At 42.4% G+C, this 17,749-nt stretch overlaps 1 protein-coding gene across 1 annotated transcript in view; it reads left to right on the top strand.

Moving 5' to 3' along the window:
* Positions 1-1,997: 1,997 nt before the first annotated feature.
* sptbn2 (spectrin, beta, non-erythrocytic 2) overlaps positions 1,998-17,749 on the top strand; it is a gene marked incomplete at its 5' end in the record, with an annotated part of 36,152 nt that continues 20,400 nt past the window's right edge. The window contains 2 exon segments of the mRNA XM_079355513.1: positions 1,998-2,024; positions 2,026-2,155. Coding sequence (XP_079211639.1) covers positions 1,998-2,024; positions 2,026-2,155 — 157 coding nt within the window.

A 17,749-nucleotide genomic window follows, 5' to 3' on the forward strand; every position in this document is an offset into this window, starting at 1 on the left:
GCTCAACCTCGGTCATAAATCCCCTCAGTGCTTTTCAACAAATGGCCTCCAGTTAGTTAATGGGTCTGTCTGGCGGGGATTTAATCCTTTATGTAGATCCCCCATTGGGTGTCTGACTGATACTAAGACAGGATCTGTCTGTCCACTTTATAAACAAATAGGGTTACATTCTGATCTCATTCATCACAATGTGTGCTTTTTTTTTTTTTACCTAAGCATTTCCCATACTGATGGCTTCATTAATATGCACAGCTTTGCTCTGAGGAAGACAACCCCCCCCACCCCACCCCGGTCTTTGGGCAGTACAATCAACCCTAAGTTGCTCATGCTCTTTGGCTGTGTGTGAATGTGTATGAATGGGATTAGTTGATGGACTCTTTACATACCATCAGTACGGTGTGACTTGTGGTATAAAATCACTTTGACAACTCTATAACACCTCAAGTCCATTTACCACCGTGTGTTTTCTGTCTTCTACACTTTGATGCTGTTCGACTTTAAGGCCATCTGAACACGTTTCAGCATCATTACTGATGAGTGGGAAACATGTCTGGTAAAACGTTATTTGTGCCGTTACATTTTGAAGTCATTTCAAATCATTGGCCATTTTTTTTTTTTTTTTTTTTGCACTTTGTGATTTTTCTTCTGCTCTCCTGCTTTGCTGCTGTAACACTGTAGATGTCTCCGGTTGTTCGATGAATAGAGGATTATCTTATCTTATCTTAAAATGTAACAAAAGCAGGACCAGGTGTATCTTCTGGCTCAGGATGAATCTGTCTGTAAAAAACCCCCCAAAAAACCCAGTAACTCTGCCAGCCAGAGGACGCGAGTAGGATTGACCTCCTTGTTTATGAGATATTGATCGCTGCCATATGAGGAACCCTTGTTATATAACTGCTTCTCATGCAGCCCATAACTGGATGCTGAGTTAATACAAACAGAGGGCCGCTGCATGGCTAACAGCAAGTGTAAGGACAGGGAATGAGCATATACACACACTGTGGAAGGCTGACCAGGAGAAGGGCTGCAGAGCAATTTTTTTGAGCTGGTGTCCATACATCCTGCATCATCAGACATGATGTGCAAATGGATGCAAATCATTAACCTCAGAGGGAAGTTACATTTCCCTGCTTTCCCTCCTAAAGTGTTATTTTATTGTTACTGGATGGCTGGATGACACCGCCACATCATATTATTGAGACATGTGTTATAGTCCCAGATAAAGCTACAACACATGATGCAAAGAAAAAAGTATTCTTTGTTTATACGCCAAATGACAGGAAGGTCATTTCAAACTAGATTAACCCTTTTATGTCAGACCCGGTTAAGTCAACACATCTCGGTTTCTGTTTCAAACGTTGTCGTGTGGGAAACATCATCAGCCGCTGCACTCACCTTCTCGCCTCATGTTCCCCCCCCAGCACTGATGCAGTTCAGAGTTTGAAGTGCTGCATGTGTTTTTTTTATCCTGTTGGCCTTTTGAGTGTGTCTCTACTTTCTAGGCTTTGCATGTGACCGAGTCAAGATCGAATCAGTATAGATGAGTTTTTAATTCTGCCATCGACAGGCGGGGCTGGACTGAGATGAGTGGCGTTGGCCTGGCTTACAGGAGCACTTGGATTGAATTATTGCTCTTTTTCTAAGAACAACTTGGATGTCGTTGAACTTATCTCCAAGTTTTTATCTTGCACACTCTGGCAGTTGTACTGTCCCTGCTGCTATTTGCATGACTGTCATTTGATTAAATTAAAGTGGAGTGCAGCTGTATGTGGCTGACGGATGTTACAGTCCTTCATCTGACCGCTGATGAAATAGACGCTCAGCTCCTAAACATCTAACATCGTGGCGTTGCAACCTTTTCCAGGGTCTGTGTGGTTGAAGCCGTGTGTATCACGTCATGTCCTCTGGGTCGTCTGCATGTGCTGACCCCTGCTGCTCTTGTGTCTCTCTCCGTCCACCTTTCCAGGTTGAATGTGTTTTCCTCCCGCCTCGACACCATGAGTACCATCTCGCCGACGGACTTTGGACAACTTGGAGATCCAGCAGCAGTACAATGACATCAACAACCGCTGGGACCTGGCAGCCGAGACGGACTGGGATAATGAGAACAGTTCAGCACGCCTCTTTGAGCGCTCGCGCATCAAAGCCCTAGCAGGTAGGCTTCAATGTTCAACCGCCGGCTTTTGTGTCCACGGGATGGATAGTGAAGAACACATCTGACCTAAAACACTGGATAACACGTTCAAATTGAAACAAATGCATGAACATGTTTGTTAATGTGGTGAGTCATGAAATGAAAGAAGCAAAGGCAGCTTATTATCACACCATTAGCTTGAATTGATGGACACATTGCTCTGCAGGGCTCCGTTAAGTCGTGCTGAGCTGAACAGTATAATGTGAGTGATGATTCTAACAGCACAGTCAAAATACATCCCCCACCATGTAAAACATTCACTAATACAAATACAAACTTCTACAGCCATACAAATACTGTTGGTGCTTAGTGATGAAAGAGCTGCTACATTTCTCCAGTTCATAGTTTTTTTTTTTTTTTAAGGCCTGGTTGATCATCAGTTGAACTGGAAATGGTTTAAATTGAACTCAGAACTTCATGCCTCAAAAACTGAACAGAAAATGAAGTGCCCACTGAAAGTGTACAAACTCACATGTGATTGTTTTAATGAGCGAATGAAGGGTATAACATGAAGAATGAGTACTTTACATATAAACACAGGGCTTACATTTTTCAGGCGCTGCGCCTGAACTCAGGCGTGAGGCACGTGGCGTGGAATAATTACATAATTAACCCAATAAACACAAAAGAACCGGTTATTTCTATCTATAAATATTGCCAGTGCTGCAGTGCTGATTCAGGAAATGAAAGCTGTCCTGCTATCCTGTGGGCTTGAGTGGCAGCAGCTCGTCAGCATTTGAATGGATAACTGTGCTGTGATGAGGGGCGAGAAGGCAAGGAAAGAGAACCCTCACCTACTCTGCCGAGGTTCTTTTACACCCATTTAAGAATTATCCTCTGATTTGTTCGGGGATATCGAGAAATCACCCAAACAGACATTTTTTTGCCAACTGCCCTTGAAGCAAAAATGTTTCAGGCTCAGGATTATTTTTTCACTTTAAGCCCTGTAAACATGTAGTGGAGCTGTAATTTTGGCCGAATGAATTGTGATGAAATATTTCAGACAGTCCTGTTAGAATTGTATTTAAAGGTGTATGTGTGGGCTTCCTGCACCGTTTATGGAGAGATAGGACAGTGGCTGGAAATCAGAGAGAGATGATGCAGTTGAGACGACACATTTATTTCATCCATCATCATGTTCTCGGCTCCACTATGATCCCTATTTCTTTAAGATCATGAGCAACAACAGTTAAAATCACAGATTGCACGAAGAGACAAAATCACAGGTTGCACAAAGTTACAATAGCCTCTGTAGGTGGAGGTACAAACTTTATTCCCTCCTGTCCCAAAAGGCTCAACTCTGCCTTTATAGGGCAAGACAGAAATACTTCCAAAATGAGGACAAAGGCAGGCGGCTGTAGAGTCAATTCACCAAAGAGCAATAAGCTGTGATGGAATGAGGTGATGAGACTAGACGCTGATCTAGGTCGGATACACTCTTTACAAGTATTTATCGACACTGAAACAGAAAATCCGCCGCCGACAATATTCTCAAAGCTCCATAAAGTCTCTACACGTCAACATGTTTAAAGAACAATCGTTTCATGAGGACATGGACTTGATTTGTTTCCACTCAAACTGTTCACATTTAGTGATCTAAGGGAAACTTATGTCGAAGTATTTTTTAACACGATGCTTCGATCTGTCCTCGGCGTCCTTTTTTACAATTCTGCACTTCACCAGTCATCCTTCCATGTTGTCCTTGTCCATCAGTCCATCCTGTTTGTGTGTTTCTTGAAGTAAGGATGTTTGATCCTGGCGACACATCCTAAAGATAAAGTCGTCTTTTTTTCCTTTTCGATTGTTAAAAACAAAAAAAAACAAAAAAAAAAACTACAGGTTGCAGTATCACTTTAAACCCAGCAGGGGGGAGCAACAGGCAGACAGGCAACCTGACACACACAGAATTTCACACACAGGCAGCAAAAACCTTGTGCTCTTCTAATCTTTGTGCACCACTGTAGTCAAAGTAGCTCTGAAAGATAAACCTCATTTCACTTACAAATCCAACACGACTCATTACCCCGTGCCAACATAAAACACACTTTGACAGTTTTGTTTTTTTTCTTTTTTGCATTAAAATATTTTCTTTCTTCCCACCATGTAATTACATGGTGGTGTGAGTGCTTCTGTGAATACCTGTGATACCATTTCAGTTTGACAAGTATGGGCTTGATGTGCACATTCTTTGACATGCTGGAGCAGTCCCCCCCCCGGCACAACTCCTGCCCACCTTTTACAACTAATCCCCACATGTCAAGACCTTCTGCATCCTGTAAGCTGCTGCTTACTTACACTTGCCTCTCACTGAAACATTGTGCTTTTCTCTCTGTAATATGATCAGCTCATTTCCTGCTTCACACCCTTTACACTCAGATCGACTGCAGTCATTTTACTTTTAGAGTGACAGCAGAGGCTGCCACTTGTTTCACCATAGCAGGTTTTTCTATGGTGAGTAAATATAATAGCATGTTGCTTGAATAACCCTGTATTTACTCCCTTATACTGCGTGGGTGTGTAGCAAGGCAAGCGGTGCAAATTAGCCTCTTTTTTTTTTTTTTTGAAGTGATGGCATGTGTTGCTTTCAAACAGTAGCGTGGTGTTTCTTATAGGAACTTCCCCCTGTATGGACGAGAAAATGTTTTTTTGCAGCATCCACCTGCTTTCATGTTATTTTCTCTCTATATATCCAAATCGTCATCATACGCCATCTGTGATAAAGAAATAATCCCAGAGACTATGGCTGAAGTGTGTCATGTGTAAGTATACAATGAGCTCAGAGAAAACACAGAACCATCAAAAAAAAAAAAGAATCAGAGACTTCAATCTCTTCCTTCTTTTTACATTCATTATACTGAGACTTTGTGAGAACCCGACTTGCTCCAGGGGGATTCCCCTTCAGATCACATATTTACTGTCAGTGTTTGGAGTGCGGTCAGGCCTTCAGCCCTCCCTATGGTTTGAAGACAGGCTTGTGTTGTAGGATGGAGAAAATGTACACGGATAGATCTCTCCTTTCTCCCTCTGGTAGTGCTTTACTCCCCCGACAGCTTCTATCTGCCTCTCCTTCCTCTCCTCTGTGTTCACCACGTCACACCAGACCATCATTAATTATCATTAAGCCCTGTTTACTCTGAGCAGGAGTTTCTCCCACATCTCCCTCTGGCAAACTCTCTCTCAGTTTGTTGTCGTGTTTCACAAGATTCAGAGAATAACTGTAAAGCCTGTCTGCTTTGTTTATTTCCTAATGTGTCTAAAAGACTGATGGCTTTTATAAGGAGCTAACCACCATAAATTAAGATGCTTAATCCAGAGATACAAACCAGCCTCTCTTCTTCATTAGAATCGTAATGTTTGATATGTGCCGAATGGGAGTTGAAATGGCCATCACTGAGGTTGACCACTTCTCTGCCTGTGACCAAAGCATATCATCTGTTCCTCCGAAGGAAGTGTGTTCTCTTTGGATCTCATTAGTCCAGTCCCCCCCCCCCACCCCCCCTTCAATAAAAACCCAGTAACAGAAAGCCTGGAGCATTTTTGTCCGCTAATGAGACCCGTCCAGATGCTCCCAGCTCATCATGACAAACAGATCAAAACAACCCGAGCAGACCCTTTTACCGCTGCCCCCTGACCTCACCAAAAACCAGTCTGCTTGTAAGACCTTTGGCCTTAATCCATACTGTGTTTGCAGTCGTCTGTAATTATTGCACACGTTTGTAACTTAACTGCTGCATTTCTTTGCCGTGTTAATAAGTTGCTGCTTAACTTCTGAAGCGAATGCATTCTCTTTTAATGCAGACTTTCTGCTGATGGTTCCTTGGTGAAGCTGCTTGATCGTTGTATCGATGGAAGTCATGTGCACATAAACAGAAGAACTTAAAAACCGTGATGACTGGTTGTGGTGTTATTTTTCTTTAGTGATGGGGAACCTGCAGTGTAAGCCAGCCGTTCGACCTGGTGTGACGTGCTCCAGAGGACCAGACTAACATAGAGAAAATGAAACGTTTTCCCAAAGCGCACCTTTATTTGAAATTGGAAATATTAGATTACCATATAAAACATTCAAAAGCTCATGTGAGGAATTTTGGGCTGGTTATGGAGGATGCCTCCATGTAACACAAGACCATGAGTGAGGGGGGGTCGATCATTCTAAAGTAGACTACAAACAGCCTTACTGACCTTACATACTCCTTATTCATTGTGAAAGATTCATAGACTAAAAACTTTTTTCAAACTTGAAGGACAAATTCAGAGTGTTGTTTATCCATGAGCAGCTCTGAAATCACTGCAGACTGAAAAATCCTCCCAGGAGCCTTTAAGGGACTTTTCTTTTTAATCATGGGCGCGAGAAATGATTTTATATTTCCGTTCCTAATCTAGTCAGACATAATACTGTTATTCTATAATTGTTTTAATCAAGGTAATGACTCTCTTCCACCCCCACCTTCACCAACCATCTGCCTGATAAATGCGCACACACACACACACACACACACAAAGTTCACCATTTCAAATCTTGTTGAGGCAGGAGGGGGCTTGTTATGTTTCTAAGACTGACTCAACAACTTCCTTCCTGTCTCAACGCCTTATTGAGAGGCAGACCATGTGAGCAGGAAAAAGAAACAGAGAGAGAGAGAGAGCAGGTGTTATCTCAGAGAGTGAAAGAAACGAGATGAAATCGCACAGCGAGAAAACCGGATAAGAGGACTGTCATGATACACCTTCTTGGCAGGCCACACCCCGCGGCTCAGTGGAATTAAGGTGGAGTTGAATAATCCGCCTCCAGCTACACTGACTAAAGAACTCTTAATGGTTTAGTCCACCTCTGCACCTCGTCCCTCCTCCCATCCCTCCATGTTCCTCCTTTGTGCTCCTCCCTCAAACACACCTTATGCAAATGCATCTATGTTCAGACGGCACAGCAGGCTTTGTTTACACAGCTATCCGACCACAGCCGGTTAGCCTCCTCTGCTGCGCTCTGCTCCAGCAAATGCGTGTTCAGGGTTTGAAGGGAAGGCATAGCCAGTATTGTGTTGCTATAACCACAAGGGAGTGCAACCAAAAGCTTTGACTTTGTGCTGTGGTAAGATTTTCACAGGAGGAGGTGAAAGAAGAGAACATTTTGTTCCTATGTTTTGTTTGAAATCATTTTTTTGAGAAAGGAAAAACCCTCCACCCGGGCATCCACTGCTGTGTTTTCATTGGACAAGGTGGGACACACAGTGAATGAAGAAAAGATTAGGCGCCAACACTACAGCATTGTGGTAATCTATTAGAAGAAGGATAGTCCAAGGCTTTTTGGATTTAACTTTTTTTCCCCCCCTCGTTGTGAAGGGTCGGACACTTTATTTCTTTTTCTTTTTTTGTTGGAACTATTGCTTTTACCGTGCTATGCAGGAGACCTCCCATTCATTCTGTATCTGAGAGGACTATATAGGAGAGATCCAAAGCAAAGGCCATGGAGTTGGACCACAGGGACAGAGAGCCCTGCTTGTCCCCAGCAGCGTTTGTTAATCAGGTGCAATACTCCAACATCTTGGAAGGAAGGTTTAAACAGCTGCAAGGTAAGAGTCAAAAGTTCCACGTGGATTTTAGCTGAAAGGAGACATTTCTGTCGGTTAAAGAGAGTAGAAAACGTTGCTCTCATGGTTTGTTTAGATAAGCCAGTTAAATGTATTTGAACACACAAGTCGCCTTGACGTCAAGGATGAGAGACTTTTCTGCTGCTTCTGGAAACAAAGAGTTTTTAATGTGAAGATTGTCGTTCATATTTTTCCTCGAGTGAGCGATCCAACCTTCCCCGACGCTTTGAGCTCTGAAAAATCAATTCTGTGGAAGTGGACTAACGAGCTGGAGCTCTACTGGTCGTCCTACAGCATATGTTCAGTTGTAAATAAGTCTTCAAATAGCTCAGCGTTTTTCTGGCCTGAGTGGCTACCTGTGAGAGACTGAAGACACCCCCCCTCCCAATCCGGTACTATTTCAGAGCTTAATGTGGAGAGAGTAGAGGAGTGCCATAGTAGACGCTCAGTAGGCTTCAGCTCAGCTCTAAAGCAGGCCAGCAGTCTGGCACCTGATCACTGGGCCACCTGTCCTTCTTATCTCATTACAATGCACAGCTCTGTCTCTGGCTAAAGCCGGTAAGGTCTGTGACGTTGAAATCACAGAGGGCCCTGGTATAACATGCCACCTTGGAAATGATGGAACACAAACTCAAGTTTAAATCTCTCTGTTTAACCCAAAACGTAAAGGATTCATTCAAAGAGAACTTCCTGCAACTCTTATCGAAAAAAAAGGTTTGAAGTGTCGGATGTATATTACACATCTTATTTTGTGACAGCTCCTGTTTGAACAACTTCATAGACGTGTGGTGCATTATGAAACGACCTGTCCTTGTGAGGGTTTAGGCCTCTTGGTAACAGGCCACATGATAAAGTATTTGCAGTACCTGAGTGCTCGTGCTTTAGTGTATGAAACTGGTATCACTGGTGTGCCTGAGGATTGCAGTGTTTTGCCAGCTTCCGGTCCCTCCCTGGTGACTGTCTGGAATAAAGAGTTGTCTCGAGTGCACTTGTGGAGCGAGTCTACTCTCTCTGCATGTTTGACATTCCATCAGTGGACACACAATTTTCACCTCCTGCCATGTGTTTCATCTTCATTGCCACAGATGAAACGACACGTTTGACTCAAGACTTGTCACTTATGCGAGGTGACACCTGAGTAATAAAATCTCCTGACAGCCCCTAAACTCCTCACTTGAGATAATAATCACTGAAGAGATTGTATCTTTTTTTTCTGCAAGATTCCCATCATTGTCACACTAAGTCATGCAGCCTCGTACAGAAAATAACTTTAAGGTGCATACTTCAAAGTGCAAACGCTTCGTGCATACTTGTCTTTCTAACTCGTCAGGCGAGAAAACCTTTACCACACTGTAATTTTAGGGAGCACAGATCTGTCACCTAAATCGTGCTGACAGGACTTAAAACCACTTCCTTACAACACGAGGATTGTGAAATGAGCTGCAGAACTCTATAAGTATGAAATGAATTGAATTCAACATGCAGACTCTTTTAGGTTTAGGTTATTTCTGTGCATGAATTGACTCATGATCGTGTTTGCTGCACACACATACTCATGAAAACACAGTTGGCAACTCCCACTTGTATTTCCAGTTTGTCTGCCCTTGAGGTTCACTCCTTGTGTCCCTCCCTCCCTCCTCACGCTAGATGATGATAGCAGCAGGACTAACAGATCAATACATGTGCATATAAATAGTTTGGTGTCATTACCCGAACTTTAGACAAATGGAATCAATTAAAAAGATGGGCTTGCTCTAATTTGAAATAATTGTCTTATTTTTCTCAAGGTTCGTGCTTTTATAAAATTTCTCAAATCAAAAAGCAAAACAGTTCACTTCCATGTAAAGTTAAAAACATCTTCAATGAGGGATGTGTGTAGAAAATGGAGGAAAAACAGGACTGTAGGTCTTTTTCCAGCCATGAAAGCACTGTACACATGATTCATTACGTGACTCATTGGTAAATGATATCTAACTTGGTGAAGAATGAAGTCGGTAACTAAATAACTACAGCCGAAGGGGACAGGTTTAATGAAACACTGGCCCACATGGTAAGATTGAAGTGAAAGAAAAAAGCGTTATCTGTGTGCAAAGGAACAGGCTTTGTTGGCAGATGGAGGGACAGTTGCTGCCTTTTAATAGCTTTTTTTCCTTTTCTTTTTGGCTCACCCCCACATCATACCCATGAAATCATTCATGACCAATTAAGGGAGCATATACATTATTGCAACGCCTGGCATAACTGTCTGCACATGACGCAATCCTTCTGTCGCAGGAAAAAAAAAAAAAACTCGATGGACTTCATATCACATATACTTCACATTCTGCTGGAGTATTGATTCTGGCACCAGGTACTACAGTGTGTCAGTTTGGACTTCAGGTCTTCATCCAAAGGGTCACTCACCTTACACCCTCTGAGGCAACCACCGCTGACTTCAGTTCAGACTGGCTCCCTGCAGGCATTAGCGGTGAGACTGTTCAAATAGAAAGTACTTTGACAAAGCTCGAAGAACTTTTTTGTTTGCTGTCTAAGCCTTGAAACACAAACACATGAAAAAAAAGGAAAAAATTGAAAAGCTGTCCAAATAAAGTCTGCAACTTAAAATCCTCTTTATGTTCAGAGTTGACTGATTTCAAGCTGCCATACGTAGCTGTGTAATGTCTCTCCACCTCAACAGTCATAACTTCTTCATGTAATTCGTTCTGATATCTTCATTTGTCAAATAAAATGTTTATTTTTTATTTTTTATGCTCAGTCAATGCTTAGCCATCTGGGTCAGAAGCATGTTTTAATCTAATGATTTATTTAAGGATATGAATGGAGACTAGAGGAGATAAACGTCACATTTTGGTCAGGTTTCAAGAGCCGTAGCACGCTATGAATCCAACGTTGAAACTTAATATTTCTAACACTCTTAGTGAAAGCTCGGCCTCCTGTGGCCTGCAGCTGTAACTCAGAGTCGCATTACCTTGGTGAGGAGGGTTCACCGAACGTACACACACACACACTCTCACACACTGAAAACACTTTCTTGTTTGTTCGGTTTTACCAATATTGACAGTGTCCTGCTGCAAGGGCTAACAGCAAAGTGCAGTTTTGGAAGCTTTAGGATAATTATAGTCTTGTTGACATTTCACACCCTGTTTGTGAGCAGATGTTATGGCTGTTAGGTGCCTGCTTCCGGCTTCATTCTCATGGGATTGGCCTTGGCCATTCCCCTCCTCTCCTATCTCCCCCCGTTATCAGCCCCAGCTGCAGATGGTGCAGAGAGCCGTGACCTGAAGGGCATGAGCAGTGCCTTCAGTGCCTGCAGAAAGGGGAAGAAGAGGTTATCCTAAGAAAGCTCTCTTGTCTTATTCACCCCGTCAGGTTTTGTCATTGAATTTACAAACCCTATAAGAGTTGGGCAAAACGCAGTGTCTTGCTATACTTTGAGGCCTCAAACTGTTGAAAGTGTAAAATTAACTCATGCCACATGTGGCAAGGCGTCAGTTTCACCACAGGCCTACTTTCAAAGTTGTACGCGTAAAAGGAGGGCAGTTCCGCTTCTGTAGGAAGGGAAGCTTGTGCATCTGTTTGTGCAGACTTTTAACTTTAAGCTTTTTCATGTGTCGGTGCAGACAAATATCACTGGACAGATGATATGCACAAACTCCATTACTACCATTACTACTTGTCAGTGGGTTGTGCCAAAAGCACATTTTCCAATTTCCAAGTCTGATGAGTTCATAATACTTTTATGTTAAAGAAGCAAATGTACACTTTGCAGTTTTGCATTAGTTGATATCATTGACATCATTAAATAACATTAAATAAAGTACATTTGTTGCCAATCTTCACATTGACTTTTTGGTCCCTAAGAGAAAAAAAAACACGTATGAGTGTGTCCTTTTCGTCAGGATCATCTTTACGTTCAGAGAACATCATGTATCTTTTTTTTTCTCCTGTTCTTGAAACATATGAACAAATACCAACTCCTCCTACAACCACTCATGCATGGGTTGTTCTCATTTTTTGCATTGCTCATGAACCCCATGACATGTCACACCAGCCATATAGCTGACTCTCTGCTCAAACCCCCCACTGATGTCAACAGAGACATGTAATCATCAGCTTACAGGCAGCTTTTGGCTGTCTGAGTTTGGTCGCTCCTGTACTTGTTAAATGGACTGGACTCTGCTCTGTATTCTCAAACATCGAGACTCTTAGAAGATGATGGTGCAGAGTGATGCTTCGTTTAGTTTCTGTTGGGAGCATTTATGCTAGCTAAAGTAAAGTCAGGTTGTTGTTTCATGTGCGTACTCTGTAGGTGTTCGGAAAAAATCAAGAGGTCAGGTTCAGAGGTTTCCTTTAACTGCAGCTCTTCACTCAGGTCGGGAAAGCCCCTCTCACCTGCCATGTCATATTTGTGTTTTCACTCATAGCCTCCGCCTCTTCTTCTTTTTTTTTTACAACTGAAAGACAGAGGGCTGACAACGTCGGTGCCATTTTTAACTTTTTATTGAACATTGACAATACGAGTGGTGTGAAAATGATCTCCTCGTATCATAACGGACTACCGCTGCCTGCTGGCATGGAGAGTTATTTCCTCTCACGCATGTGCTGAACGTACGCGGTGGTTGGATGACGGCTGTAGTCTTTGTTGGTGTGTTCAAGTACAATTTTTTTGGCGATGCCACAGGCGGCCTTTGTTGCCGTTTGCTTGGTGCATAAGGGCCTTAAGGCTGCAGTATTTAAATCCAAATGCAGTTTATACATAGTGCGTCACGAGGGAACTGAATAAAGGTGTATGTTAAGGATTTAGAGACTAAAATAACCAAATGTGACCATTTATCAATATTTAATTAAAATGTTGTATAAATGTGTCACAGTTTTACTGCTTTTTTTTTAATTAATTTTTTTATGAAAACAATATTTAGTAGTAAAATATGAGAGTAATGTCCCCCATACCTTTCTCCCATACCTTTCTCTTGTTTTACACTCCTTGCTAAACGAGAGCAGCTCTGACTCCCAGCTTCCTGTACCCTTTGGCACAGAACCATAATCTTGTCTGTGTGGGAATGTCCAAGAGAAGGTCATTAAAGCAGATTAAAGCCAGCAGATTGATGGAAGGAGTTTACTCATTCTTTCTTTGGACGGGTTGACCAGAGGAACCCGTTACGCAAGATCAGGATTGGTGAGATACAGTAGGTCAGTACTTTACCATGTCGAGGGCTTTACAAGCGTGCTAAAAAGGGAGCAAGGAATACCTAGTAGGGAGAAAGGTGTGATCTGGGAAGAACATGAAACGAGATAAAAAATAGTTTGCAGCACTAAATGATGACCAACCAGCCCATGCTTAGCCCAGTGCTGTTGGAAATGTAAAGTGGACAAAATCTGCAATATGCATTTGTTGCCAGTGTGTGAAGTGCTTACGATGGTGAGCTATTTAAGGATGGAGTCACTCCTTGTCCTCTGTGCTGGACTGATGCCACTGAAAGCCAAAGTGCAGTGTCATGCAACACACCATCTATCCCTCCACCACTAAGACTCCTTTTCGCCTCTGTGATGGACAAACCATGCTGACATTGTATGTGTGTTTCCCACAATATTCATTCAAACCCATTTCTTAGATTTTTCAGGTATGTTGAATGTGCGTCCCTCTAGTAAATTAGGGTGCAACCTCTTATTGAAAATCTGCAGCTTCTCAAGCTGTCGTTTTCACATTTTTCTGCAGCTGTTATGACGACTTCTAAAGCAAGGCATTTTATTTGCGATCTGGTCGCTGTGTAAGAAGCAGCTGTTCACAAACTAATTCAAAATAGAGAATAAACGACTGTTTAACCTAATCTTAAAGCGTAACCTTAGCTGTGGGGGTGGGGAGTTCCAAGTCCATCGCCCAGGTACAGCATCACTCTGTCGGAGACGCTGCTTCTTGTTGGGGGCCGCAGATTTCTGTCGATGAGGTGAGATCAAATGTAAGGTAGCCGTAGCATCAGGAGATTATCTACAGCGTAAACACTGATGGTTAAGGACATAATCCTCAATTAGTGATGATCAACAAACTCTGGAGTTGCTGAGAGCTGATTAAGCGAGTCAATGCCTCAGCGTTTATTCCCAGTCTTACTACAACTTTTCAAAGAAGAAAACGTCTTGTGTATTTATACAGTACTAGAGGAGTACAGAGCCACCAAGGCAGCAGTTCATATATGACGTCATGCTACCTCAGCTGGCTCCCTTCAAGAACAGGTTGACCACTCAATGGCAAACCAGCAACGCCTAGACTTAATCTAATTACAATCTATGCCAGCAGGACACCTTCCGCTCAAACAGCATTCTGCACCCTGTCTGATATGTCAGAAGCCTCTGTGGGCTTTCTGTAATAGTTAACCGTTGTAAAATGGTAGGACCTGCATGACAGTACAGTTTAAAGATGCTCTCAAATTTAAGAGTACTCAGCAAAATGGGAAATGCATTTCACAATAACGGTGTCATCACGATAGAAATCAATCGTTTCTTCTTCTTTTTTTAATTTGTGGCAGAAAAGGAAAACAGGAAAGACGTTTAGTATTCTCTTACCACGTTGTTTATTTTCTCTCAAAGACACCCTTCGTCACTTCTTCAAAACTGATTGACTGAATCTTGTTGAAAACGACCACTGAACCGGGTTGAGAAAAAAGTCATTCTATGGGAGGAAAGTCAAAATGGGAAATCTAAGTTTACAGTTGTGCACATATTTGAATGTTTTTCGTGAAAGGATTTCTAAACTCTAAAAGTTAACCAAGACTTCAGTCCGTGATGTGATGTTATTTTCCGTGAACCTTCTCCCACTGAGTTCATTCATGGTCGCTGCATCTGTCTCCCTTTCATCACCAAACATGAACTTAGCATCTAGGATCCACAAAGAAAGGATTAAGTCTGGAGGCATATTTGCTCAGATTACCGTCAGATACTCATCGTTATCAACACAAGCTTGTTTTGGTGGTTAAATGAGAGAGGAGCAGGACCAGAGACAAACATGTTCAAAATGACTGGACGTGCCCAAATATGCTTTTGAAACATTCAGTAATGCCTTTAACCACTAGTTCAGATCTGCCATTGGTAAACAGTGGAGGAAAACACTAATCACTTGTTTTTCTAGCTCACACACACAGAAGTTCAGGAAGGACAAGAAGAGCTCCAGGACAGTCAGGGCTGTTCAAAAACAGCCCTGAAGGCGTATCTCTGTCAAACTCAAAAAAAATAAAAAAAGATTTCAATCTAAAAAGATATTTAGATGAGATGTTACTCATAGTCCAGTTTGAAGAATTATTTGTGTTTTAATGGCAGGAAAAAAAGACTGTGTGATTTAATCCAACATTTTAAAGAGAGGTTCAAACATGTGATCTGCTGGATGATAGGCTAGGCAAAGTGTGTTTAAAGGGTAGTTATATCACATCTTGCAGCCTAAAAAAAATGACACAGTGCGTTAACATGTGGGGGAGTTGTCCAAATTTCATGGCAGGCATGCTGTGTCATTTCAGCTTTTTTGTTTCCCAGCTAAAAGTATGCAAGATTTGCAAAAAAAACGTCAAACTAACAAGTAATTACACGGCCTGCTTTCTGGAGCTCCTGTTTTTCGCCCCTGTCTTTGGCTCGTCCTCTCATTGTGTAACAATATTGGCAGGCTCTGCAGGTATTTCGAGTGACGTGCGACTTAAGACATCTGACCACATTGAGGAGAAAACAGTCCAGTCCTTTATCTTTTCTTACCGTCACCCATCAGGGTTTATTTTTCTTTTAAAAATACACGAGCACGATTATCAGCATTCATTCAGGTGAGTTCCAAAATAAGAGATCATTTCGACATGGACGGACAAACATTACAGTTGACATTTCCTCCCATGCTCTAGAAACACAGCATTACAAATGTCACATTGTAAGTGGAAACAGCTGCACTGCGTTTGCCTTTATCGGCTGTGGCTGCAACTGATGATAGCTTTGTGTTTGTCTGCCATAATGAGCAAACACATCACAGACCGGAGTCTGTGTTTGACTTGTCCTGTGTTCTTGTTCAGTAGCCTTGTCATTATGAGCAGCACAGTATGAGCAGGGGAGAAGCATTTCTTCTTTCGGACCCCCCAACCAACAGCAGCACTGCCTCCTCCTCAGCGCTGGGTGCTGTCCCAACACGACCAGGCGTCGGGAGGAATGTAGATCCTCCACCTCACCGGAGCTCACCTGGCACAGCACTCAGTCTGGCTCACTGACAACTCTAAATGACAAAGTGATTGTTGATGCTGGAATAATTATTTACTGTAGTACATGATGGAGATCAGAAGAAAATCCAAACTGGTTAAAGCGGATGGTATAAAATAATGACTACAGAGCTCAAACAACAAGAACACTCCTGAAGTAACACTGAAGTAATAGGAGACTATAGGACTGTATGTTCCATAGTGGCTGGGTCAGTGTGATGCCAAAACATGATTCTGTTTTTCTATTGTCCTCGATTCCCAGTAAACCATAAGGGACACATTTCCTGGAGACAAGCGGACTGTTTCTGTCTCAGCTCCAGCCAGCTGAAAACACCTGAAGGCTGAAGGCTCACCTGCTTTAACCCAACAGATCTTTGCATCTTTAACTCGACAGATTTGATACAGCCACCAATATTTTCAACAGCACGGCAGAGAAGCTCAGCCGTCATCACATGTTTGTACATTCATATGGAGTCCTCAGCCATAACGATTCATCAGGGCTGTCTCATGAAACGTATTCATTTGAATACATCGCTGTTACATCGCTGTGACACCGTCCACCTATGATCGCTTGATGTTTGGAGTTAGCACAGTCACAAGTGAAATCTCTTTAGGACAATCATACTGATGTTATTAAGCTGTGGCTTCAAGATATTTGACTGTAATGCATAACACGTCCCCCCCCCCCCCCCCCCCACCAATTGTGTTCCCAAGCAGTAGAACGGCGAGGTACATGGCGAGCAGGATTCTTTGTAGCTGCACGTATAGAACGCTGCTCTTAAGTTTCTTCTGCGGACAAGTGCAAACACAAATGTTGTAAGAACCAGTTATTCCTCAGCCTTGATCCAGAAGCTGCACGACAAAACAAATAATGAAACAATATATTAGTGTAACGTTGGTGTTCTTGCTGGTCAGCGCACTTCAGCAGATGGTGCTGCCAGGAGAAGTGCAACCTCAGCATTTTCTGTCTGAGCAGTGAGCAAGGATTACAAAAAAAACCAACAACACATTTTTACAAAAACAGTCTCAGAGATCTTCAAGTCGAGGCTGGCTGTAAAAAAAAAAAATCACAAAAGAATACGACAGTCCAAAGAAATCCAGATATGCTTGGAGTTATGCTTGGAGCTTCATTATGGGCATTAGTGGAACATTAACTCATTAAAGTATCTATACACAGGACTACGAGTGAGTTAACTGACATGACTATCAGACAGCTGATAGATTCACTGTAGTAGCTCATGACCAGCAGTCTCTTTTAGTGTGTGTCTCTTATATCAAAGGAGATAGACGGAGGAGTAACTGTCAGCTTGCAGCAGATCAAGTGTAACGTCCGGTGATGTTACTCCACCCCACAGAGGTTGTGTGATGTTTCTTCATCTGTTCTTTTTTTAGATGGCAGTTAGATACGAGTTCATTGCATAACACGATGTGTTTAGTCACCGACCAGTTGCTCAGTCATTTGAAGTGGTTGAACATTCATGAAGTAACCTAGAGCCCCCATAATAAAGCAGGAACAGTTATGACTTTCTGAGCTACTGACCGCCTTACGTTTACGACCCTTCAGACACTTTAAATGCAAACAGATGTTTTTAGTTTTTATTGGTTTATTCCACGTGTCCTGCCGGTGATTGATTGGCTTTGTGATTTCATCTGGCGGGTCTCCTTTGAAAATGACAGTTTCCCAACTTTCTTGGCCTTCACTATCTCCCGCTGTTACATGAAGTGCCTTGATATTTGGACCTTGTCTTTTAGCTTGA

This window comes from Symphodus melops (assembly GCF_947650265.1).
Source record: "Symphodus melops genome assembly, chromosome: 11".
Lineage (NCBI taxonomy): Eukaryota > Metazoa > Chordata > Actinopteri > Labriformes > Labridae > Symphodus > Symphodus melops.